Source organism: Patiria miniata, unplaced genomic scaffold (assembly GCF_015706575.1).
Source record: "Patiria miniata isolate m_02_andy unplaced genomic scaffold, ASM1570657v1 HiC_scaffold_27, whole genome shotgun sequence".
In the NCBI taxonomy this organism is placed as follows: Eukaryota; Metazoa; Echinodermata; class Asteroidea; order Valvatida; family Asterinidae; genus Patiria; species Patiria miniata.
Window position 1 is genome coordinate 6153719 of NW_024037066.1, and position 25720 is coordinate 6179438.

Genomic DNA, 25720 nt, shown 5'->3' on the forward strand with positions numbered 1-25720 from the left:
GATTATTTATATTTAATATACTTACAGCAACCTTTAATTTTTAATTTTTTTATAGTTTAAAAATAAAGTAAAATAATTATTAAAACTTTTTAAGAAATCAAAAGTTTTCAAAATCATAGAGGGCGCCAGATTTGAGTCCATCAGCTGCACTGTGCAGTGTGCTTTTTCAGCTTGAAATTTATATTGGTGATTGATAGAGAATTCAATTTCCAATTCCTTTTCAAAATGATCAGGAGGGGCCCAACAAGGATTGCCCTCAAAATCGACGACATTTCAGAGTTTGACGCTTTCAAGAAGGAACTTGAACAGCAGAGGAGGGAGAAACAGCAACTGGACGGTACAACTGAGATGCAAGGGGTCGAAGGTCAAGATGACGTCACTCCCGGAGCCCCATGGGAACCCCAGGCTGTTGTTCCTGACAGTGCCAAGGACATGGATCCTAAAGCGCGTCAAGAAAGGATACAGCAGAGGATTGGCTTTGACCCTCGACCTGCACCGTCAACTTCCAGTCGTATTGGGGAACTCCGAGGCGGAGAATGAAACTTAAAAGAGCAGCAGATAACGGATGATTGAGCCAAACCTTTCAAACTGTTAGCGGACGCAGATCCATTGTTTGGCTCTGTGCATAAAAGTACTCTGTCAGCGGCAAGAATTGAAGAGTGGGAGTAAACCACTGGGAGAGACATTCAAATGCATTGCCGATGACGCCTGATGCTCACACGAAGACGTGTGTACAAAATGTATGTGAAGGAGCGGTAAAAACTTAAACTACATTTCTGCTTCTTTACGTTACATGCACCTTGTGCCAGATGCACACGAACGAGTATGTGCACATGGTGTGTCCCGTCCACTGGGCTATCAAACTGGTCAAAAGCGCCCTCGCTTGTGCGCGCATGAAGCCCATACTACGAACACAGCAGCAACCCTGGTACCCAGAGTCATGTCGTCAGTAGGAGTTAAGCCTGCCCCCTCGCTTCTGGACACTCCCAACCCCACTTTAATACAGCGAGGGGCTCCACAACCAGGAGAACTTACCACTGCACTGACTGAGTTGTGGGAGTGGGACCACCTGCTATATCACGGCTACCAGCCATTTAGCTATTTATCCACATCCATGAATCATGAATGGATGTCTGTATTACTATTGGGTAACGATAAAGTAAAGTCATAAACAACCCACTTAACAATTGACCTATCGCGGTAGAATCGCGTCAACGCAGCTTGTGAAATAATTTCCAATTACATGACATACAAATGGACGCGGAACGCGCAAATTCTGAGACAAACAAACTTAGTGCACAAATTTAACTATTACTCCATAGGGTTGTCTGAGGGGCGTGGCTAACTCGCAAACAGCGATAGGTCAATTCCTCTTGATTCATCTGTTAAGAGCAAAGTTTGGATCGGCTTCCCATTGGGAAAGATTCCCATATTTGGCCATCGCTAATTTTTCCCATAAGTGACACATCAGCCATCAGAAAGTGATAATACATGTATGTCCGAAAAAGTCAAATTTAGCAGGGAAAGTATTGAAGTATTTACTGAAAAAACACTTAGCAATTTTCAGACCGGTCTCATACGGTTTGTGCACAGGGTGACAAGTGATGGCCAGATATGGGAATCTTTCCTAACATTTAATACATGCAAACGGATCACAAACTAAAAATGTTAGATGATGGGAAGTTCCAGTTTCAGACGTACACTGTGCTTGATTATGGTCATAAATAATCACAAATTGGCTTATTTTTTTCGCAGAAAAGTAGCTACAAAGATTTTAGAAAAAAAGAGAAATTATTTAACCTCATGTTGTAGAAATCAGCTCGAAACACCATGGTGTAGTGCATACTCCGACAAATTGATATTTTCTTGTGTACCCATTAATTAATATTTCAGTTGCAGGTGACAGTTTAAGTGTTGAACATTATTTTAGAAATAATCTATTTTTAAATAAAATACAGGCCATCAGCTAATAATTTTTTTGCATTGATTTATCATTCTGTGGATTTGTCCTGAAGTACATGCAAATTGTGAGCATCTACCTGCTTAGTTTTTGCTACTTCACCAGTAGAGAATACAATTTTAGAGGCAGTTAACAGAAGATAAATCTTTTCATGATTTGTACGTTTTGGTTGAGCATACTCACGTACAATTAAGACGTACATGTTGAAATATTGCAAAAAAGGATTGGTTACTTTCTTGATTGCCTTATGAAGAATATTATTAACATTTTCTGCTAAAAAACAATGTCTGCAGTATTTAAATAAACTTATATTTTAATTGTGTGTCCTGTATTATTATTATTACTTGCAGTTTTGAAAATTAAAACACTACCAACTTCCTAATATTTAAAAAAAAAAAATAAATGAAGAACTACCTGTTCTCATCAATAACATGAACTACGTGTTGTAAATAAAAAACACCAAGTAAAGGGCAACAAGAGAGGTCACAGCAGGGGGGGGGGGGGGCCTTAAAACATCAAGTACACGTTCTACATCAACTACATGGTCTTCTGGGAAGGGCTTTCCAAAGCAAAATCTTGCCCCGGTCACTGCCGGGGGAGGGGGTTGGGGACGAAGTTTTATGAAAATGTTTATTGGGGTGTTCCTTGGTGAGTGGGCATGGCGCCATACATACATGATACATCACCCCCTCCCCCCCCCCCCAATCCCCTATTAACCTCCGCCCCTGCCTCCCCACCCGGCCCTACATTCGAAGTCTAGTGTGTCACAAACGCAGGACTGGAGACCAGTCTAACTTTCATATTTTCGACTTCGCGCACAAAATAAGATCGGGCTGTGATGTCGATCATGTTCATTTTTGTGTTGAAAAAGAAGACGACTTTTTTATTTTAGTGGCAATCTATTTGAAAAGGTAGGATTTCAGAAATGAAGGGTAAACAATTTTCATAAGAGGAAATTAGCATTTAATTTTGACGAAACTAAACTGACAAAGGGCATGCGTAACAACAATGGAACTTGAAGCAAACTGAGACGCCCAACATGCCCAATTTCCGGACGTACGTAATGCGCCTATCAATCATCCCCCCCCCGGGGGGGGGGGGGGGGGGGCTAGGCTGCCCTGGGATGCCTCACCCAATGCGTGGCGATTGTCAATTTTGAAATGGGGGGGGGGGACATTTAATACCTCGGGAATAAATGTTGCAACCTGGCGCCACTTTTTTTCATATCATCTCAATGATGAAGCCTTGAAAAGTTGAAGGTTAGGCCCCTGGCCCTAGTCATTGCAAAATGATGATAAGACATGAATCTGGGACACAGAAACTTTTCCAATTTTGTAAAAAAATACTTAGAAATTGTCTTGGCTCTCCATAGCCCCATAAATGTGGCCTATTTACTGGACTGCCTCCGTAAACATAGGCCACACATCCACATGTACAAAAATCGTGTCGACTTTGCCAAATTTTGATTTTCACATTTAGGCTTAGTTTGTAGGTTTTTTTTGCTTTAGAAGCATACTCACCCTCTTTATAGGCTAATCAGAAAGTGCTGCCTTTTTCAGATGTCTATTTTTCGTGAAATTTTCAGATTTATTTGCACACGTTTGCGTATCAAAATTTCAACATGAACTTTCACAAAAATTAGACATCTGAAAAAGGCAGCACTTTCTGATTAGCCTATAAATGAGGGTGAGTATGCTTCTAAAGCAAAAAAACCCTGCAAACTAAGCCTAAATGTGAAATCAAAATTTGGCAAAGTGCGACACGTTTTTGTACATGTGGATGTGTGGCCTATGTTTACGGAGGCAGTCCAGTAAATAGGCCACATTTATGGGGCTAGGTTAGGACAAGCATGACAAGAACATCAGATAAAATATTCTCATTTGTTTGACTTGTAGTAGTACTGTTGAACATTATGAAAAACTAGGCTTATCAGAGCTTAAAAAAGATTGTTTGAGGTTGCAAAAGTCATTTTGAGTGGAACTATTAAAAACACTACATGTATAAAAACTTAACAGAAAAAGGTGTCCTAAACCACACAAACTCTGTTACCAGTAAGTTTACCTATTCCCATTGTGCTCGGGCCATTTATCAGTGACCAGGTCCCAGCTGGTGTTAAACCACATATTTATAACGGCTCAATCACCAGTTATGTTATTAAAAAGGTATCCCCCTTCCCCCTATAAATAATTATATCACAAATTGTATTCTCTTCACAGCCTGGTGCAGGAAACATACTTCTCTGCTCCAGTGACCAGTTTTTTTTACGGCGAATGGTTGTCTACAAAGTGTTGAAAAGAGTGACTTGGAGAAGTAGTCAGCAACAATTTTCAGTGATCAAGTGAAGTCTGTCCTCCGACTCGGTATGGTAACTGCCCCAGCAAGTGTGTCCTACGGAGCATGCGTGTGGCCACAAACAACACCGAGACAGATAATCCTGCAGACTGTTTCATGTTGATGAACCTCACAATCACAACCAATTCACGTATCAAAAGCAATGGTAGTTTGTAAACACGGACATGGAAAGCACTGATGATGGATTAGAACTTACCAGGGTACTGTCTGCCGAAAACATTAACAAACAACGTGAACAACAGCCCACACTGCAGAACACAGAAACTACGCCATTTGGCTGTGTTTCACGTGGCAAGCATTTTGAAACTGTTCAAAATCTGAAGGAACATCCTTGTCCCGTCCCGGTATCAAATTCGGAGTGCACACCTGATACAGTGATGGAACAACATAACTTGAATCTTGGAAAATTCCTGAAAATGAACTCCAAGAAACCGTTTGTGTGTCAGCTGTGCAGCAAAGCCTTCAAGAGTCGGAGAGAGTCCACAGGACACTTTCTTGTGCACATCGGTGCCAGATTTAGTACTTGCTCTCGGTGTGGTGATCTGTTTTTCAAAGTCGGCCTGTTGTCAAAATATGAGATACGTGCACTTGGCAAACCCATCAAGAAAGATGTTTGCAGCGGCTGCAGCAGAGCTCTCTCCAAAGGTACACGTGTGAATGACAAGGAGCGAAGAGAAGATACCTGTTTGCCACAGGAAGAGGCCTCTGCTGTAGCAGATAGGCTGCCAAGTGTTGCTCAGCACCCTACTGATAATGGAAACGAACAAGTGGAGGGAGACTCAGTTACACCAGCAGCTCAGCAGGATTCAGTTCGGACTAATACTAATAGTCCATCAGACCAGGCACAGCATGATGATGGAAACGACAAGACTGTTGTTGATGAAGACACATTGTTGCGGTCTACAATAGTGAAGCAAGAAGTGGAACAAGAAGAAATGGATCCAGTGAGAATCCCAATTTCATTTAGCCCACTACAGTGTAGCAAAATTAAACAGGAAGTGATGTGTGACGATGAGAACACAGAAGATGTAGAAAGTTCCTCAAACTTGATGCAGCAAGACAAGGAGACTGTTGGTGTTGACATGATTGAAGATGCTGCAAGTTCCAGCTTGGTTCAACCGACGCATGATGATGATAACTTATGCATCAGAGGGCTACTTGTTTGTAGTTGTGGGGAACAGTTTAAGGCATCTTCGGCGTTGGATAGACATCGCAGTTTAGACTGCAGGCTGAAGTCCCAGAGTGAAACAAATCAACACCATGGCCGAGGAAACACTTCCACAGAAGCTGACTTGTTCCATAATGGAACAACTAAGAATGGAAACTCAGAAGTCGATTGTCAGCCTCGGACTGTTCCAGAACACACAGTTGTCTGCACAACCAATGTCAGGAAGCTATTTGTGTGCAACCCCTGTGGACGGCAGTTCACCAGAGTCTATTACCTCATGAGACATCGGTGTGCCCACAACTTGCTCCGCCACAGGCGCCCATCGCCCAAGTTGTGGCCCTGCTCCTTCTGCAAGGATGTGTTCTACCTCAAAAGGGATTTGCTAAGTCACAAACTAGAGCATCTTAAGAGCCCCTTGAAAGGCAATGACAGTTTTGCCCCGTTGCATGAATCATTAGACAATCTTTCTGCTCCTGAGCAGGATGGTCACCGGAAAATAAAACCAAAACCAAGACTTGTAGGGGCTGTTGGTGGTACAAACAATACCAATGGTCCTGTCCCAGAGAGTACTACTCCATGCGGTTTTGTGTGGAAGGGTTTCCGCTGTAAACTCTGCAAGCAGGAATTTCCTGATTTAGAATCATTCAATCAGCATGCTCTATTATGTCAGAACGCTAATGCCAAGAAAGTAGGAGGCAGCGTCAAGAAGAGAACTTCAAAACTCAAAAGTAAAGGCAAATATGCAAAAGGAAAAAAGCACATTTCCACCAAAAAGGAGGCCACAAAAGTTTCGAAACATCGGCGTTCAAGGTGTCACCGCAGTTCTAAGGCTAGAAAGGGTTGCACTGCGCAGAAAATTGCAGAAACTGTTAACGCTTCTAGCTCAAAAGGCATCAAGCATGCAAGTCCCAGATCTATAGCCCCGAAATCAACAGCTCCCAAACCTAATGCACCCCTGCCTATTTTGCCCAAGCCTGACGGTGACCCACTGCCTCAAGGTATTTCCATTCAGACCATTGCTGGCTTGTCCATTGATTCGCAGTCCATTTCCAACCAACCCATTTCCCATCAAGCTCCAGGCTCTCAACCTTCCACCCAACGACCTGTCCATATTTCTTCCCAACCGTTTGTGACGCAGTCCATTTCTCTCCGCCCTCTACCCTGTCCTCCAACTCGCTCTTATCCTGCTCCACAACCTGCCAATATTTCCACCCAAGCTTCTCCCAGTCAAACTTTCGGCCTTGGGCCTAATGCCCCTCGATCTTCACATATTCCAACAAGTCTTAGTTCTACACAACTCTATGTCTCCCAGTCGATAAGTCAATCTACTGCCTCCCGGTCAGTAGTTCCCCAGTCTACACTTGTTTCAACCAGAACTATTCCCTGTCAAATTATCAACCCAAGGACTACTACCCGTCAGTCGTCACACATTTCCACCAGTCATGCCAGTCCTATTGCTGCACAAACGCACGTCTCCCAGTCAATTCCCAGTCGGCCTATTCACTGTCGACTTGCTAGTCCCCAGTCCATAGCACCCTGGTCTAAAGCTCTACAGTCCATAGCTTCCCGGTCAATAGCTCCCCGGTCAATAGCTCCCCAGCCTACACATATTTCCAAGCAAGCTGTTGCTGCCTGGCCCGTCGTTCCGCAATCTATTTCCCTCCAACCCGTTTCCTATCAACCTGTTAACCCAATTCCTACCCTCTCGCAGCCTCTCCGCATTTCTTTCCAGTCAAGTTCCGCGGGACCTATTTCATATCAAGCAATCAACCCAAGGGCTATTGCCCCGTCATCTTTACAGACTTCTGCTAGAACTGTACTTCCCCAGTCGGTAATCTCCCAGCCAATTTCACTCCAACTCGTGCCCGCCAAACTATTACCACCCAAAAGGCAACAACACAGACTGCTGCCTGTGTCCATCAGAAAAAATGCCCAAGGAGTACAGGGCCAAGACCCATAGCACCTGTGCTTATGCCTCACACAATGCTGCTGTTGGAACATATTCAAACTTGCTGCCCCACGTTAGGCAAAATGTACCCCTAGTGCCTTCGTCTATCATCCCAAGATAAATGCAAGCGAGGGTTGAGCCCCCCCCCCCCTACAAAACGGAAAACCATCAACCACACAGAATTATCATGTATTCCGCTCTCAATCCTGACGTGCACAGTTAACAAATGTGCAGATTTTTGGCAATTTAACATGTAAACTGGAATGTGCAATTTCCCAAAGTTTATTACGAGTCTTGGAAACGTATTAGTCAGAGTTGCGAATGTCGAGTCTTTATGTCCAATTTTAATTGTTTTTTTGTTGAATCGCGATGAGCAAGCATGGGCCACAAATCATTTTGTAAGAAAAATAGAAATCGAATGCATTTAATGCCAAGATGATTTTAGTAATACAGGTTTTCCCGGCCAATTTCGCAAAAAAAAAAATTTATCTTGATAGTTACCAATTTGAAGCGAATTAGCTCCTTGCTGTCGTTCCTGTAGTTCATATGAGTTTCTTCTTTTCAGACGTTCAAATTCGTTGTCTGACCCCACATTTTCATGTTTTAACACATTCTAAAATTGATGTTATGTCAATCGGTTTAACTAATCAGTTAATTTAGCAGTCTGTTTGGTTGAGGGTTATTTGCATAATCTTATTTTCGTGCACATTCTATTAAGTTTGGGTTTTCTTATATCTCTAACCTTCTCAATAAGCTTCATCTTAAACATGCTTCATTTTAGTAACGTGCTTGCTTTTTATGCAAAAAAGTGATCAATATGGTCATTTTGGGGCTGCTGCTTTGTAGCCCGATCTTGTGGGGAAACAATTAATTTATGCATTTTCAAATTGGAACAAAGAACAAACAAACAAACGGAAAGATTAAACAAGTGGAACTGAACAAAAGATGTAATTAATAATAAAATAATTTATTTATTTCAGTCATTAGATTTTATGCTATTTTACTAAAGTTTTGATGTTATTTTAATGAAGGATTTTAATAATGTAATATTCATAATTTCTTTTTGAATTTACATTATATGAAGAGAATAAACAAAATATTTTCTTGTAATAAAACCCGGTCAACATGGTTCCTTAACTTACTAAGTGTTGGTGAGTTTTAACCAGAAGTGCACGCCAGCTTATCTTTATATCAACATGAATCAACATGAATATTCATGATTTGAATAACGCAGCATTTGTTTAAGATTTTGGCTGCTTTATGCGAACAGGTCTCGTATAATCTGATTTAGATATTTACAATGATTTGATAGAGTTATAATGGTAAATGAAAGGGTTTATGTAAGTTCACATATATTTCAGTGTTGGCTTTTTGGACTGCCTCAGTTTTTGAGTACTTAGCCAACACCTCTGGAGTTGTCGTATCGCCCCCCCCCCTTCTCCTCATCGCCCCTACTGAAAGTGCTTATCGGAGTTAAATCTAGTCCTGAGACAATCACTTGCCCTAATGTCACAATCTATTTAAATGAGCTATAACAACGGTATTATCTTTCTAGACCATTATCATATTCCGGCTATATTGATTTTTCCCATTCAAATCAACGTAACCAAAGCGAGGTTAGAGGAAAAAAAGTCTGGTTCCATTTTGCACGAAAAAAACATCATTTACTACTGCTTTTGGATATAGGGAACATGACTGAAATGGTGGCACATTATAAAGGTCTATTGACCAGTGAAGGACTTGCGGTGGCCTCGACAACTACCAACTAAATTTTCACGAGCATTATGATCAACAAAACAGGTTTTTAAGTACGGAAAACTTCCACTACCAGATATTTTGTCCAGATTTTAAAATTAATCCAGCCCTGCCTTGTGTCCACAAAGGTCGGGCAATAAATGCATCATCGGGTTTCCAAGAAACATGTTTTTGGCAAAATGAAAAAAATGTTATCCGTCGTAAAACTGAAAGTGCACATGATAAATCTAACTGCACTTAGAATTTTAAGAACAAGGGAACAACTATGCTAGCAGCCTCATCAGGACGTTTCTGATTAGATGTGCAAGAGATGCCGATGGTTTCCAAGTTGATGCTTTGTTATCAAAGAGTTGCCATGGTTACCATCAGAGTTTGGATTCAGGCGACCAATCAGTTGTCTGTCGGAGAGAGAAAAGGGAAGACTTAAGGTACAAACAAGAAGGTCATCTGTGCGTGATCACACTGACCACAAGTCCTTATGGCACTTCAACATTCAACTGCATATTAACCAGGGCCCAATTTCATGGCGCTGCTAAGCACAAAAATTTGCTTAGCACAAAAAAAGTCTGGCTTATAAAAGCAGGTTACCAGCCAAAACTCCATGTGATTTTCATGCTAAGCAAACACCAGCTACTAATCACGAGCAATATACTTCACATTGAGTTTTGGCTGGTAACCTGCTTTTATAAGCCCGACTTTTATTGTGCTAAGCAAACTTTTGTGCTTAGCAGCCCCATGAAATTGGCCCCAGGCTTGTTGTGAAACACAGGGTGGTCCCAAAACAAACCGGAACGGCATACTTCCACTACCCTGCGACTCTAACCATATACCAATGCATGGAGAATCTTTTTAGAAGAAAAATGAAACCAAGATCGCCCGATTTGGTCCAGTAGTGTTTGTTCTAGAGCTTATTTTAAGACGCAAGGTACATAGGGGGCCATTTTTGTCCCGATGAATTACTAAACCGTGCCCGGGAATTTGACTTGCATTGTAATTGATAGAGGGATTGTTATGTAATAATACCCACATGAAAGAAGTGTGCTTCACAAAATAGGCTCTGCAGCAAAAACTACTTGACCAAATCGGGATATTTTGGTATCATAATTACTTTCTATACTAACAATGTCCTCTCAGATCGAAAAGTCTGATTTCAGACAAAAGTCTGAAAAATCTCATGCATGCAAATCACAATGAAAAAGTAAAAATACTGCAAGTACAACTTGCGTGATCCCCCTGGCATCCTGGCAGTTTGTATGCATGTACATGTACAGTTAGTAAGGACAATTTTCATTCACAGCCTTTATTGTCCACCCGGCAGGTACCAGTTCTCAGTTGAATGGGGAGTTTGGGTTGGATGGAGAGTTTCGGTGAGACACCGGACTGACATATGTTAGCGTCATTAGTGATACTGAGCTGAGCTCTCCAGAGACCTCGTAAATATCCATATTGGAAAGGATATTTTGACGTCGGCCTTCTCTCCACAGACCACCTTTCAAGTTTGGTTGAGATTGATGACTGATCTTTACAGTGAAATGGAACACACACACACACACGGACACACAGAAGGACTACGCGATCGTAATATCCCAGAGTCTGGCTTAAAAGCCAGGGAGATAAAAACAAAAACAACAACTCCCAGCTTTACCCCTTCATCTCTCTCCTTGACAGCTTGCTTGAAGCCCACTTCCGCTGATCGATTTTGGAAGGCCACGCCCTCTGGGGTGTGTCTGGACATTCCGTCAAACAGTGTGGCCAGTCGCTGTGTGGCTGACAAGCCCATCTGCTCCACAACCTGTGATGAACCCCAACAGACAAAAAGAATTCAACAAATCCCACTGAAGTCAAAACACAACGTCTCACATTGCCAATCTTTTTTGACCTTGTAAAAATTTCAACATGTTGCATCGTCAGTATTTATGCATTCCTGTTTGCATTGCCACTACTTGAGGCAACAGTGTGATGAAAGCCCCCCCCCCAAAAAAAAAAAACTCTTTAAGGCCCAATTTCAAGCCTCTGCTTACTGTTGGAGAAAACTCATTGCTTACTTAGCACAAAATTCTGTGATTATAGTTACATATTTCACGGGTTAGTGAGGAATTTCGGCTAAGCGCACAACCTATAACTAAGGATTGTGTGCTACGTGATTAGCGCAGAATCAAAGAATAGTGGGCATAAGCACAGAATACTGAGGTTAGCAGAGCCAATTTATTTACAATTGAAATATATTTACAATTACACTCTCAAATATCACAATGTACAACTATGGAGGAATAAAACATGCATGTTTTTCTATTCCTCCATGGTACAACAGCTGTGGTCAAAGGTGTCAGAATGCTTTGCCACTAGCCGTCATATCTGCCATATTTTTAGCCACATCACAAAATAACACATGATTCTGCTACAACTTGGGAAATAATACAGTAGTAATACACCTGGGCACGTTGGTCTAGCGGTAGAGCACAGGATTCATGATCGTGAGGTTGTGGGTTCGAGCCCCGCCGTAGCCATGCGTGTTGTGCCCTTGAGTATTATTATTATTATTATTATTATTTATTCGGCCAAATTACAAGGTACAACAAGCAATTCACAAAAGTAAACAAAACTAAACAAAAACAATCCAATCCAAGCTGGCCAGGATTGACAAAAGTATAATAAAACACTGTGACTCGAAAGCCTGTCAATCCTAACTTGAATGGTACATGTAACATACAAAATATATTAAAAATTAGGTATAAAATTCAATGAAAAATAAGACCGCCTTAAAAATAATACTTAAAAAGATAAATAGATTTAAAAGATTACAGTTACAACAGTGTTCTCAAGGCAAGAATAGCTGGCATAAAAACCTAACAACTGCAGATTATACAAGACTGGGGAAAAACAGACAAACAAACAAACAAACAAAGTAAGGCGCTTTACCTCAATTACTCCTCTCAACCAAGGTGTTAAATGGGTACTGGCATTATTCAATACTGGGAAGGTAACAGACTCACTGTGGAGGAGGTGTGGCGATCCCCCCACAGCAACATACGAGTCTGGCCCAATCGCTAATGAAAGAGAGATGGGCACTCCGTTCCTGTGAACACAGGTTCGTCCCCTTTACTTTTTATAGTGCCAAGGTCACAGCTGTTTAGTAAACGTGTGGTACAACGCGGTGCGCATTTGTTTGCACTCTAATTGTGACGCACCAAAAACCCTGTAGCGTTAAATCAACTAGGGTTATGTTGCGTCCGAATTACGTGGCTACGGCTAGGAATAACACGGATCTATAGGAAGCTGCTCCCATAGACCCATGTGTAATTTTCAGCCGCAGCCACGTAATTTGGACATGGCTTTAGGTTCTTACCTGATTAATGACTTGTTTCTGGAAGAATAGTTGGTTGGTGGGCACCGTGACCATGCGTTGCACCAGTCTATCCACTTCCTCATCCAGTTTGTCTGAGGGTACGGCCTAGAGGGTTGGACACAATCATTCAAAGTGCATCAGGGTCTGTTTTCAGCCTCTTGTTGGCTCAAAAATTTGCCAAACATGGAAGGATTCATTGTTCCTCCAAAAAAAACTTACGATTAGAAAAATTGAAATTTATTTTTGATACCTGAACACAAAACATTTAAATTGTAATAGCTGTCAGTCAATTTTCTTCACTGTTACAATTCCCATTACAAAGCGTAGGCTTTGTAACATTTCTCCTATAATGTACCTGATTTCTTCAATAATCATCAGTACCCTGTTCAACCTCAGAGTTCTGGTTCAGCAAACGTCCCAAGTTAAACGACAACTTTTTCTCTAGAAGTAAAACTTGAGGTTCACAAAATATCTTTTCAGAACCATTCTCTTAGTTGAGAAATTATTCGCACATGGTGTTTCCGCAAACCTTTCATTATTCATTATTTAAATATCTTTTTGTTTGCCCACCTGTCCGACCAGGCCAATCCTTGCGGCCTCTGTTCCACTGATCACGTCACCTGTCAGCAGCAGTCGTTTAGCCCTCTCGGCTCCTACACGGTACGCCCACATCGCTGTGGTCGGGCAACCCCAAACCCTACAAGACAAATAAACAATTCCTCTCATCGAAATGAAGAAAACCAGTCTACTTCACAAACGATTAAGTTACAAAATGTTGAGGTTGGATAAATGACAGTTTGCACCAGACACTTTTTAAAAACTTTTTCATACTGTGCTCATTATCTATGTGCAAACTGATGTGAGGTTGCAATTTTTGTTTTAAGCATACTTTTTCACACCCTTACCGTATGAATCAAACACATACAAAGTTTGTGATTTAAAATCATTATTATCCCAGGCAAATTAAAGCATATATGATGAAAAGACATGTGCCAAATGATCAATCTCAATCCTTTGATATTTCTTCTTAATTCAAGATTCTAGGTATCTTGCAGAGCATTCAACAAAGTTAAAATTGCTTTATACTCGAGTTTCAATTTAAACTAAGGTCGGGAAAATTTAGCAGTGAGAGCGCTCAGGTGTGGGTTGGATCATTGGTTTTTCTCAATGCTGTTTCACAAGGGAGTTAAGCCCGGTTCATACTCTCACGCGAAAGCAAGTGCGACGCGAAATTCATGTCGTCAACAATGGTGGACGCACTTTGAACGTATTGTTGACGTCACGAATTTCGCTTCGCTTTCGCGTGAAGTATGAACCGGGCTTTATGTTTGGTAGTCATCCACTACACAGACGTTTTTTACTGCACAACTCACCGTGACGGTGGATAGCCAATGAATGCGTCTTCGGCCATGACCACCAGATCGCAGCACAGTGCGATGTCGCTACCGCCGGCAATAGCAAATCCATGGACCTTACAAACGGTCGGTTTTAAGCTACGCCACAACGACATGTACTTCTCTGTGGCAGCATGCATCATGCGGTAGTCTGTGTACGGGTCCCACGGCATCTTTTGGCTGCCTAGAGGAAAGAGAATAATAATTTTGAATTTCGGAAGTAATGTAGGTTTGGAGCATAAAACTCAATATCTGTGGGAGATTCTGCAGGATGAAGGTAATGAAATCAGCCTCGGGGAAGGGGGGGGGGGACGTGTCCTGTGGCAAGACAATTTTTTTTCTTATCGCTAGAGTACACGGGCAGTTTTGGGCAATTTTGTGAGATACAGGGACGAATCTCTTTGAAAAAAAAAAAATCAAGAAAGTATGTGTAAGCAAGGGTGTCAACGAATTATTAATCTATTCAGCTAGGTGCCCAGTCCCCCAACATAACACTATTCAAGTTGATCACTGCAGCAGCTGATCTCACTCAGTTTATGGCTCTGTGCAAAAGTGCCCCCTCAACAGAAAGACAGGGAGAGTTGGGGGAGACCACTGGGAGAGACATTCGACCGGATTACCGACGTTTGACACTCACGCGAAGACGCTATGGCTTTTATTAATTTGTGCACACTCGGAATAAGATTTAGTTGTTGGTACTTTGCACTACACATTTATGAACCAACACATACTGAAATTTGTATCCTTGTGGAGACATTTCTTTGTTCTCGTGTAGCAAAGTTTTCGAGTTTGAAAGTGAAGTTTCAAAATGCTCTTATTTTAACCAGAATTAATTTCCTTGGCTGAAATTCGGACTTAATATCTATTTTCTAAAACTCTTCCATTTGCGAAGGATCAACCCACCTTGGAAATTCCTATTTTTTGAGTAAAATCCATATATCTATTTCATGACAACCTTGTGGAGACGTATTCATCTATAGAAATTGCCCTGTGGAGACGTAAACAATGTTTTGTTCCCTATTGTGTGCACGTCTCCAGAGGGCACGGTGTATCAGATCATATTGGCATGCCGTGTGTACCTTCCACGATGTTCTCGAAAGTGGTAAAAAATAAAACCCTCTCTTGTTCTCACATGAAGCCCCTAGCTCAGCCATTTTAACTCATCGACCAGAATTATTCTGAGTCAAAAATTATTCTGGGTCAAAGTGTTTCGCGATGAGTGCGAGCACTTACTTTAACTTCATAGCTGATTAGTTCAACTCAGACTCACCAATCATAGTTCCGCGTCCTTCCTCTGCAAACTTCTTCAGGTCATAGCCAGAGCAAAAAGACCTCCCACTTCCCGACAGAACAATCACCCTCGTGTCGTCATCGTCATTGGCTAGCTGGACTGCCTTCTCCAGCTCACAGGGCATGTGTTCATCAATAGCTATGGAGTGCAAGATCAGACACACACAAAAGGAAAGAAAAAAAAGATGGTTTTCAGACCAGGAAATTTACGAAGTAGTTTTAAGCAACAATGATAACTTTTGTAATCCCAAATTCTGGAAATGACCAGTGTAATAATGACAAAGATATGGTACCTACTGCAGTACTGATGTTCTTGAGCAAGATACTTTACTACAATTGTTCCTCCGTATCTGGGTTAAAATTAGTACATGTGACACCAGAAAAGTTACTGTTGATTATGAAGTGACTGGGAGGAAATTGGTTTATTTCATAAAAATCATTTTGCGGCAAAATGCTGAATACATGACATTTACAGTATTAAATAAAAGGACAGCTAAAAAACAATTATTAAAAAAAAAAATGTATTAAAAAAAAATAGGAAATTACATTTACATTGGATAATAAGATTTTTAAATTGGAGATAAAACATTTAGTTATATGAAAATACAGCACCATAGACAAATGATAAACTCTAGTACCGGTCTGATATTACTTTTGTACGCACTCAGAAATTCACAGTGTGTCAAAGAAGTAATTATGTTTTTCTGACATCATACAACGGAGCCCATAAGAATGCAAAGAACATTCATTTAGTTTATTGTACATGTTCTCCAAAATCTTTTGGACGCAAATCTAAAAAAAAATCATGCTCATTGTGTAAGTAAATACAAAAGCACCAAAGTGATGTCAGGTTAAAGGGAATGCACATCATTGGCTTACAACTGTATGCTTTAATTTTCAGAAATGAACTATTTGAGGGGTTAGTATAATAAATCAAATTATTGTTACACTGACATGTTTGCAGTTTTGTTTTCGAAAATGCTGGAAAAACCAAGAAAAACAAAAATGTTCAAGTAGTCTGGTTCCCTGACTTCACTGAAGATGAAATGGATCAATTTACAGATGCCGGAAAATTGTACGCTAAGGGAACCAGTCTAGCTGACCTGCACCCATTCATGAACATAAAACCAATTAGCAAACAAAATTGGACTGAAAAAAATGGTAAATTTGGAGCAGTAGTGAAAACAAGTTAGGTTTTTCCTACGGTGGTCGGCCGACCACCGTTGGAAATGTAAACAAAAATACAATTTTTTTGAAAATGACTTCACACCAGGTGCCATAATTTTACAGGATGTCATTTACCAACATCCTGTACAGTATTTCGTAAAAACTTGGTCATTTTATTTTTCGATGTTTGCAAATGTTGTATTTTCCCTTTAACTACCATCTTTCCGGTGTTATGTACCGTTCAGAGCCTGTGGTCTGTTGAGTGTGATGTAGGCTACCTTGTCACGAGTTGAATACTTGATGCTCTGGAACTCCCGAGCCATCCTGCTGGATGAGGTCAATGACCTCTGGATGCTGTTGAGTGATGAGTGACACAGGAACCCTTTGGAAAGTCTACAAATCTGAAATACACATACAAAATAGCAACTGCTTTTGAATGAATTACTGTAAAAGGTAGAAAAATGTAAAAACATCATTTTTTATCTCATTTGCAATTTTCATCTATTATTTTAGCATCAAAAAGAAACTGGAACCTTTTTTTGTTCATGCAAGCACAAAAGTTGGAGTGCATACAAAACATCTTAGACCACATGGTGCCGTAAAAAATAATATCAATATTCTGCATGATTTAGCCCCTACTTTATCTCTCGAACTAAAATCGTGCATCATGACAATGTTCGCACTCAACTTGCGTTGAAATCGCAAAAAGGCTGATTGATTAGGGAAATTGTGACTCATTTGTTGTGCCCATTTCACGCCATTTGTTGTGCCCATTTTTTATGCTTGAGCACATACAACCTTTCCGGCTGATTAGAGTTTATATGCACCCCTCGGCACAGCCTCAGCTCGGCCCCGCCCCCACCTGGCCTGCTTCCCAGCTCCACAGGCTAGGCATGACACAGGCATGCCGCATGGAGCTCTTGTCTTGTCAAGTTCTTTTCTCTTGGCACCCTGTTTTCATGTCGTCCACGTGTGTGTTAGCCCCATTACCTCAGAATCTATTGGGTGTGTACTGCATAAATATACCAACAGCTTACAAGTATGCATAAATTATATTTTTCCAATAAAAATAGGACTTACTTTTGACATTGCCATCGCGTCGTCTGCATACCACTATCACAACTTACCCTGTTTAGACGACCGGTGCAAAAAAAGGGGGCGCCCTGTACTTTGACCAGACACGTTTGGTTTGGCCATTTCACAAACCTCGGCTTTATCAGCTTAGTTTCGGAGTATAATTTCTTGATTTTTGAGTTCCTGGCTCAACATAGGAATCTCATCTGCTACGGCAATATCAAACTCATAAGATACAAAAGCTGTGTTTGGAGTATTTTTCGATTATCTCCGACATTAATGGCCTACCAAATATTCTGTGGCCACTGATGAAGCCGAAGGTTTAAGAATACGTGGTTTGAAAAATGACCAAGTTGCAACACACTGTTGCATGCAGTCTTGTTACAAATAAGACTTCCCTCAGTCTCTTTTGTGTTATAAAAATCAGCCTTTCCTGATGAGCCTTCCTATTATTCAGACCACACCATTGGGTCAGAGCATCGTGAGTGCGAACACTAATCTAATTGCTATTTAGAAAATTGGGCACCCTTCACTGTTCAGTGAACATGCGACATAGTGCTATTTTTGAAAACTAAATAAACACCCCAAAAAGGACCCCCCCTCGAAAAAAGACCCCACCAAACAAGCTCTTTTCACTTTTTTATTTTTTATTATTCATATATATATATAGTAATTTATTCACTTGTTTTTTATCACAATTTTTGTTGAGGACATTATAATTTGTATCAAACTGGAAGCATTTGGTATAAATATATTTACAATCACAAGACTAATGTGCAAGAGCAAAAATGAGGAACAAAATGTACCCAACAGAATCTGGGACACTAACAATTTTTTCTTTATATAATTCTTATATCTTTTGTGCTTAATATCATTTGAACTAGCAGTATATCTACAACTTTTTTTTGCATGAAATTTGATTTATAATATAGGTTGCCCAGAAAGAACACTGGTGTGCACAAGTTTACCCTATTAAACTCCCCAGCATAAAATTTACTAGGAACCGTACCCATTCAGGCAAATTCCAACACCCACATGGTAAATCGTACACACACACACGGTTGGACTTAGTTTCTGGAGGTATGCCAACCCCAGTGTAAAAGACCATCAGTTTAGGGGTACTGTACCTATCCCAACAGATTTAAACAAAACCTGCTGTTGAACTTTGATGGGTTGAGTTCGGTAAGATACATAAAACGGATTGTTGCTTTTCGTGAAGGGTAAAACTAATGAGTAAATGAAGAGTTTATTTCCAATGTGATAAATGCCATTGTGTTACTTTTTAGAAACCCACCCACTCCTGGTTGCCCAAAATCAGTTTCAATGACAGTGAAATAGGTAAATACAATTTAAGAATAATATCAAGTGAAAGATGAAGTTAAGAAAAGAGCTTTTTTGTTTTATAAAAGTGCAATTTGTTTCACTTTTTGAAATGGATATATCACGTTTGGGAAATAAACTCTTCACATCACAGCAATGGTCAAGCTCCTCCAAGATCTGGCTGTTTTGCAAAAAAAGTTTTCTTAGTCTTCCATATCCTCAACAATTTTGTAAATGTAGGAATTCTTTGCATAAATTAGAGGATAAAAACAGACTGTAATGTTCATGGGTGTCGTCTGATTACATATTTCACTCACTTTTTACGAACGCCCATGACCCTCGTGTGTACATATACCATGCTCTTACCAATGTTTAAGGTTTTCAAAAGATGTACTAGGTTTGAAACGTTTAGGGGTCCTTGACCCAGATTTCATGCATCAAACAGCCATCCATTCCTAAGAAAGACTTTTTAGGGGTAAATGTTTCTTGTTAATATTGTAAATACAATATCTCTTATTTGTCTGTTTTTGTGCACAAAAAATATTCATGATTGCTTATTTGCCCTTGATTTACCGATATTCCAGGAGTAAATACTTAATAAAGCAGACCAGCAATTGGAAGAAGTAAATTTACACATTTTAAATAATTTGTTGGTCTTTGACAGCTATTTACAGACGCGTCTGTTTCAACTTTATAGTCAACAGCTTCAAGCTTATAATACATTATACCTTTCTTTAAATCGAAACAATTCACGGTTTATCTGAAAACTTTTAAATTATGAAGAGTAAAGACTGCCTTTCCGAATATAAAGTTTGGTGTTAAATGTAAGACATGTTCTTTGTTCACCATGTTCACAATGATATTCTTTGCCCAAAATCATTAAAAGGAAAACAAGGGCATCTACCATGACCAATACAGTTATCAATGAATGAACAGTCGTTTCCCCACTGAATCCAGGAAATGTCATTGATGATGACTCAACTTTATATTTAGTGACCACGAACATTATAGGTGCACCCGAATGAAGTTCAACGTTCCAATCGGACAGTGAGGTTACTCGCTCATGAAATGTTACTATTAAAAGTGTGTAGTAAAGTTCAATTCTACCAATTTTGAAACTAACGATCAGACAGTTGAATTGAAAACAGACTTTATGATGTTTTTGTTCACGGAGATGCTAATCCCTTAGAACCACGAAAAACATCAGACGGGACAGCCATACAACAAATGAGGAACAGCAACAAATAACCCAGCAGCCTCACATACTGAACACTCTTGCACAGCGCAGACTTCGTTGGTTTGGACACCTATACCGACTCCCACCGAATCATCCAACAAGCATCATCTAAGTCTTTGACCCGCAGTCAGCGTGTTGGAAACGCATTGTCAGCAAGCCTCGGACCACTGGTTAGATACCGTCACAACAGATCTCATCCAGCTAGGACTTGACTATGAAACAGCGATAATTGCCGCCCAGAACGAAGATGTCTGGCGCAACCACATTGCACGTGTGACCTCCATGCCTTTCAGGCAGGAGACATGATGATGAGATGGCATCTCAGTTCAAATTACGCCTCAACTTAAGCCCAGAGAGTTAGCCCATACACTTCAAAATGCTTGACAGTTTAATCCCAAGTCCAGTATGCTGAGCCCTTCAAAATCCCTCACATTCTTTTGCTCTGACAAGCAGTTGGGTAGCCTGTAACATTTCACTGTGACATTGGTATGAACAACCTTCCACACAGCGCAATTCATTAACACTCTTCCATACTTCACTTGAGAAACTCTAAAGGCTTTTGAGGTCTAATATATCTTATGCTGAATCTTGATTCACAGTGGAAGGATTTAGGTTTTTTTTTAGGGGGCTACCTTGAGGCCATATATGCCCATCTTCAGCCCACTGTCTATGCCACTCATGTTTCCTTTCCCAGAAAAAAATAACGACGCGCAGTGTTTTACACATTTGATTTCAAACGGAATTGGAAGGGTGAACGCACTCGCATTTCTTCTCCACCAGTCGTTCCCACCTCCTGTAAGGGCAGTAGAAGAAGAATTTGATGCAGTTGCGCAGGTAACCCTCGTCAAAAGGGTTGACGGACTCTTCAAAGTCTCGCAGGTAGGTGATGCGGTTGTGCGACATGAACTCCCACGTGGTCTGATTGGTTATCATCATGTAGCTATGGCAACACAGGAGGCCCGTCAGGGCCATGGCCGCCAAGGCGATGATGACGATGCAGACGAAGAAGAAGGCGTTGGCCTTGAGCCACTCATACAAGGTGCTCTTCCATTGGAAGGCACCCCTAAAAAGAAGTACACAACAGCCAATGAGAATCAGTGTAACTTATCATACAAGGTGCTCTTCCATTGGAAGGCACCCCTCAAAAGAAGTACACAACAGTCAATGAGAATCAGTGTAACTTATCATACAAGGTGCTCTTCCATTGGAAGGCACCCCTGGAAAGAAGTACTTAACAGCCAATGAGAATCAGTGTAACTTATCATACAAGGTCCTCTTCCATTTTCATAATTCACCCACAAATTGTTACGACAACAACGTCTTGAGAATCTTATAGCAGTCGTCGTGGCATGCGCCCGCAACTGTTTCATCTAAGGTGCATTCAACACCTTGCATACTATATTAGGTACGAACCAAACTACGAAGTCTCAGCAAGTAGCACACAAGATGCTACCAGACTTTTCAGACTTTTTTGTCCAACTACATGACAGCTCTCTTGTCGTATGTAGTACAAGTGCAACCAACAATGGACCACATTTGCCTGCAAAAGTAGCAAATACGCAAAAGTTTCCCGAACTTTTCGGGGGGGATTTTACAAGATTCCCAAAACGTTGTTGTGATAGCGGTTCGTGGCTGATACTGATTCATCTACAAGGAAGTCCACAATATCATACCATCAAACCTGCCGTCAAGCCAGAGTAACAACAATCATGCAACAAGACAGAACCTTGGTCCTCATATCATTGTCCCGCCAAATTTCAACAAACTGTGCTATCAGTATTCACTCTACCCAAGAACTACAAGGGAATGGAACCTGCTACCACCCAACATTCACTCTGCTCCCAAAGTCAAAGCTTTCAAAGAGGGAATTGAGCACCTAGATCTCCTCAGCTTAGTTAATAAGGCCCACTTTAAAATTTAGTTCACTGCGCCAACCACTCCGACCTGTGCGAGATAACCACTTAAGAGGTGTTTGCACAGTATACAACCAGAACCAGAACCAGAACCAGAACCATTGTAATAACACCCTCTTGAGGAACAATGTTCTTACCATGTTATTTGTAACGACCACACCACCAGCGCCGTTTCAGTGAGCAGAAAGAGCCAGAAGAAGCGATGGTTGCTCTCCCCGACGCAATTCTCCAACCACGGACAATGGTGGTCAAATTTACGGACGCAACGACTGCAGTCTTCACAGTGCTTGGATCGTATGGGTTGCTGAAAGGGGTCAAGGGTCGGCAACGTGTTTATTTGGTTTTGACAGGTATGAATGAATCTCTTACTGCCACTGTTGTCAGCTGGGTTTGGCTGAAATTTGTGGGGTCAGGCTGGCAGAGTTGTGCTTCAAACATGGTAGATAGGTTCATATTTCATCTGGTACACCATGTGGACTGTGGTCTCTTAGATCACACCGGTTGTCATCCCACACCTTCTTCAAAATTTCCTCAATTGGGATAACATACATTTTCAACGTTGGGGTTTGCCCTTCACCGACATATTCAAAAATTTCTTTTATAAACACTTTATAATACATGTTGTTGTCCGAGGCTTGCAAAAAAAAGTTCTATTAGGTTACTCAGATAAGACTGGAACCCACGACCTCCTGTTTATTAGTGCAGATGTCTAACCATGTGACCACAGAGCCTACCAGGGTCGGTTGGCCGGTTCAAATCTGATATAGCAGCCGGTACTTCAACCAAACTATTTGTAAGATGTAACTTCAATATTGTGTTTCGTCCTTTTTTTTTTCATTTAAATAATCTCTGTTTATTTAGTGGTGTCTGAGGGTTTGTGAGAAAAATCCATCCTATAAACAACACATATTTCCATGGTTTTGTTGACGATCAACAATAACCCTTATCCACCCCCCAACATAAATCAATCATTTTTCTGAGGATTGAAAAAGGTAGAGCCAAGCCACCATTATTTTAAAGTATCTTTTGAAGACTTCAGCACAGACTTCTTTCAGACCTACCTTTATCTCACAAAAGTCACATTTTCTGGGTCTGACGTGGGTGCGTTGCCGTGGCGATGACAGCATCCTCACTGCCTCCTCATCTTTGGAGCTCCTCCTACTGTCATCTTCCTCCTCCTCATCATCCTTTGCATCGTCGGACTCGGAACTACTATCGTTGTCCCAGTTTGGGGTCTAAGACGAGAACATCAATTTAAACATTTCACGGAATTGAACTGAAAGTTCACAACTTCTCAATGGCACAAGTGTTCAATCAATGATAATTCACGACGGGGAGTCAGGACCAGGAAATTTTGCGATAGCGTTTTGACCATCGTTTGACTAGATGCGTTCACATGTTGCTAGGAGTAGGCAGGTGTAAGTAATGTCAAAAATTAACCAATAGTTGACTTATGGTCCGCCTATACTTTCTCAATGATGGGTGTCTTTATTTTCTTCATTTTGTGTGTGTAAAGGAACTTTAAATAGATTGTTTATTGTTTCTCTTTCCCCTTTACCTACCTTGGTTTGATCAACGGGCACAAAGCCTGGGTCCATTAGGCTTGCCTGGAAGTACAGCCCGCCAGATATGGTCAGGAGGGTAGCAAAGGCTAGGACATAGGGGATGTTTCTCTGAAGAATCGCTTCCCTCAAGGCTATTCATTTTAAGGAAAGAAGAACAAAGTTAGCTTTTTTTTCATCAGAATAACATGGATCCACACAGGAGTAATAGTCAAACTTGTCAAAGCAACCTGTTGGCAGCAGTATACAGCAAGCTAAATGAAGAAATTTTGAAGGAATAAGTGAACAAATTAAAGCTTTACTGTAAATGGCTGTGTATGCTTTGAGATTATGACAATATTAAACTCGACGGTTGTTGATTCCCCTCCAAATATTTACAACATTGACCAAGGGGTTTTCAGGGGTGAGGTTGTGAGAAAATGAAAAATCAATGAAATACTCGGCAGAGGGTTTGAGGGTCACTGAAGGCCCCAGAGAAATGTACCCCTATGTTATACATGTGTTTAAGAATAAACTTGCCTAAAGCCACCCCTAAAAATACCAATTTCTTTTATACATGTACATGTAGGTAAAAAACACCCTTCTAGTTAAACCTCAGGAATTCCAGATTTCAATTCCAGGGTTCTTTAAAAATCCTGAAATTTAAAGAAAAAAATCCTGACCAAAAAACCTGAGTTAAGGACAAATCCGGACAAAAATTCCAGAAATCAGGAAAAATCCTTGATAATCTCACTCCTGGGTTTTGGAAGATTCTATGGGATTGTGGAAAGTGCAATTCAGGCAATTTACATGGACATGATGAAAAATGTGAAATTGGGCTCCTGTACATAGTTGAATTCTGGAAGATTTAGACAATTTTCAAGCCAAAATGCATCTGGGGTGTTACTGTTAGGCGAAGTAAAAAAAAAACAAGTTTCTCGTCCCCGCCTGCTTCCTTTTTGGAGGCCGCCTGGATTTTTTTATTATTTTTTATTTTTTAAAAATGTAGTAGAAACACACCGAAAAAGTCTACAAATTCATTGGAAAATAAATACCAATACCAATACAACTCTGAATGACACTGTAAATATGTTCAGTTCTCTTGTCCAACTTGTCTTTCATCTTTAAAAGTGTCTTTGAACAGTGGAACACCAACGGTTGCAGGAAATTTTGAAAAGGCGGTCATCTTGAAAAAAATAAAAAATAAAAAATAAAAAGCCCCGCTTCCTCCCTTTTTTCAAAAACCCCGGACGAGAAACTATTTTTTTTTTTTACTCGGCCTTAGACTAAGGGAGCACCAAGTTGCATTCGTAGCGAAACTTCCTTTGACTGACCTGTGTCTTTGAAGATGAGAACGCACAGGACTGCGACGGTAAGGCCAACATGGAATGTGCGGATGAACATGCCGCTTGTCACCTTCCAAAACAGCTTCTGAGACATGATGGTCAGGTGTCGCCGTCCTCTCACAAACACATTCATCCACTGTGTGACTCGTGTGTGCCAGCCAATTCAAGTAAAGTTTTCCAGATCCTGATTTAAAAACAAAGACAATTTTAATACCTTCATTCCCCGTGCTATGTTCGAATTTCATCCGGAATAATAGATTATTTTCTAAATTGCTAAATTGGGGAGGGGGGGGGGGGGGGAAACAATTGATAATGATACTGTCAGTGATCTGGTGATAGATAGGCGCATTAACTTATCTTGAATTTTTTTTTTACGAAATTGGAAACGTTTCTCAATTTCCTGAGTTCAGCATGTTCATGTTTACTTTTTAAACAATATGCATAAAAAGGGGCTTTTTAATCTGTTAATTAGATACTGCATATAAGAAAAACTTTAAACCCCGCAAAATTCAATGGTTTTAAATAGCGCCCTCTATGGTAGGCAAATGGAGACGGTCAATAAGAATAAGATCCATCAAGAAAATCTAACAGTAACACTGTCATGACTGTGTCACTATAATAAACCATAGCAAATGTACACTCACCAATCCTACAAAACTTCTACTAACCTAAACAAACAGCCAGCAGTTAACATGTTATGTTTCTACCATTTCGACGCTTTAAAAGCCAAGCAAAATGCTGTCTCTTCTCACAATCTGGCACACACAAACAGACAAGCGATGTCCAAAGTTGGAATTTACTACGATGACATGGAAGTTTCCCGATACCATACTAATATTGCCTTCGATTGCACCGGGAAAATGTTTATTGGAGACTGAAGCCAGACCTGAATAAAGTTTCCAAATAGTC

General features: G+C 40.6%; 4 protein-coding genes across 6 annotated transcripts; 2 read left to right on the top strand and 2 right to left on the bottom strand.

Annotated features, from left to right (window-relative positions):
• Nucleotides 1-106: 106 nt before the first annotated feature.
• Nucleotides 107-1134, top strand: LOC119734236 (anaphase-promoting complex subunit CDC26-like). Its single transcript, XM_038207611.1, has one exon. It carries the CDS (start codon nucleotides 226-228, stop codon nucleotides 538-540), a length of 315 nt encoding a protein of 104 aa, XP_038063539.1. The 5' UTR covers nucleotides 107-225; the 3' UTR covers nucleotides 541-1134.
• A 1629-nt stretch (nucleotides 1135-2763) lies between these two features.
• LOC119734237 lies at nucleotides 2764-8543 on the top strand. The gene is made up of 2 exons (XM_038207612.1): nucleotides 2764-2871; nucleotides 4177-8543. The coding sequence occupies exon 2, from the start codon at nucleotides 4477-4479 to the stop codon at nucleotides 7438-7440; it is 2964 nt and encodes a 987-aa protein (XP_038063540.1). The 5' UTR covers nucleotides 2764-2871; nucleotides 4177-4476; the 3' UTR covers nucleotides 7441-8543.
• A 727-nt stretch (nucleotides 8544-9270) lies between these two features.
• LOC119734239 (probable enoyl-CoA hydratase echA8) lies at nucleotides 9271-17527 on the bottom strand. Of its 2 annotated transcripts, none has more exons than XM_038207614.1 (8): nucleotides 17508-17527; nucleotides 16659-16781; nucleotides 15194-15352; nucleotides 13903-14107; nucleotides 13100-13226; nucleotides 12530-12634; nucleotides 10829-10975; nucleotides 9271-9581 (listed from the first exon to the last, which is right to left on the bottom strand). In XM_038207614.1, exons 3-8 carry the CDS (start codon nucleotides 15336-15338, stop codon nucleotides 9549-9551), a joined length of 762 nt encoding a protein of 253 aa, XP_038063542.1. In that variant the 5' UTR covers nucleotides 15339-15352; nucleotides 16659-16781; nucleotides 17508-17527; the 3' UTR covers nucleotides 9271-9548. The 2 variants fall into 2 exon arrangements, with proteins under 2 accessions (XP_038063542.1, XP_038063541.1); XM_038207613.1 differs by having other exon boundaries at nucleotides 16619-16781; nucleotides 17461-17521.
• A 1140-nt stretch (nucleotides 17528-18667) lies between these two features.
• LOC119734266 (palmitoyltransferase ZDHHC12-A-like) lies at nucleotides 18668-25672 on the bottom strand. 2 transcript variants are annotated; one of them, XM_038207659.1, is made up of 6 exons: nucleotides 25456-25672; nucleotides 24800-24995; nucleotides 23487-23620; nucleotides 22986-23159; nucleotides 22062-22228; nucleotides 18668-21074 (listed from the first exon to the last, which is right to left on the bottom strand). In XM_038207659.1, the coding sequence occupies exons 2-6, from the start codon at nucleotides 24942-24944 to the stop codon at nucleotides 20744-20746; spliced, it is 951 nt and encodes a 316-aa protein (XP_038063587.1). In that variant the 5' UTR covers nucleotides 24945-24995; nucleotides 25456-25672; the 3' UTR covers nucleotides 18668-20743. The 2 variants fall into 2 exon arrangements, with proteins under 2 accessions (XP_038063587.1, XP_038063586.1); XM_038207658.1 differs by having other exon boundaries at nucleotides 25480-25670.
• Nucleotides 25673-25720: the final 48 nt, after the last annotated feature.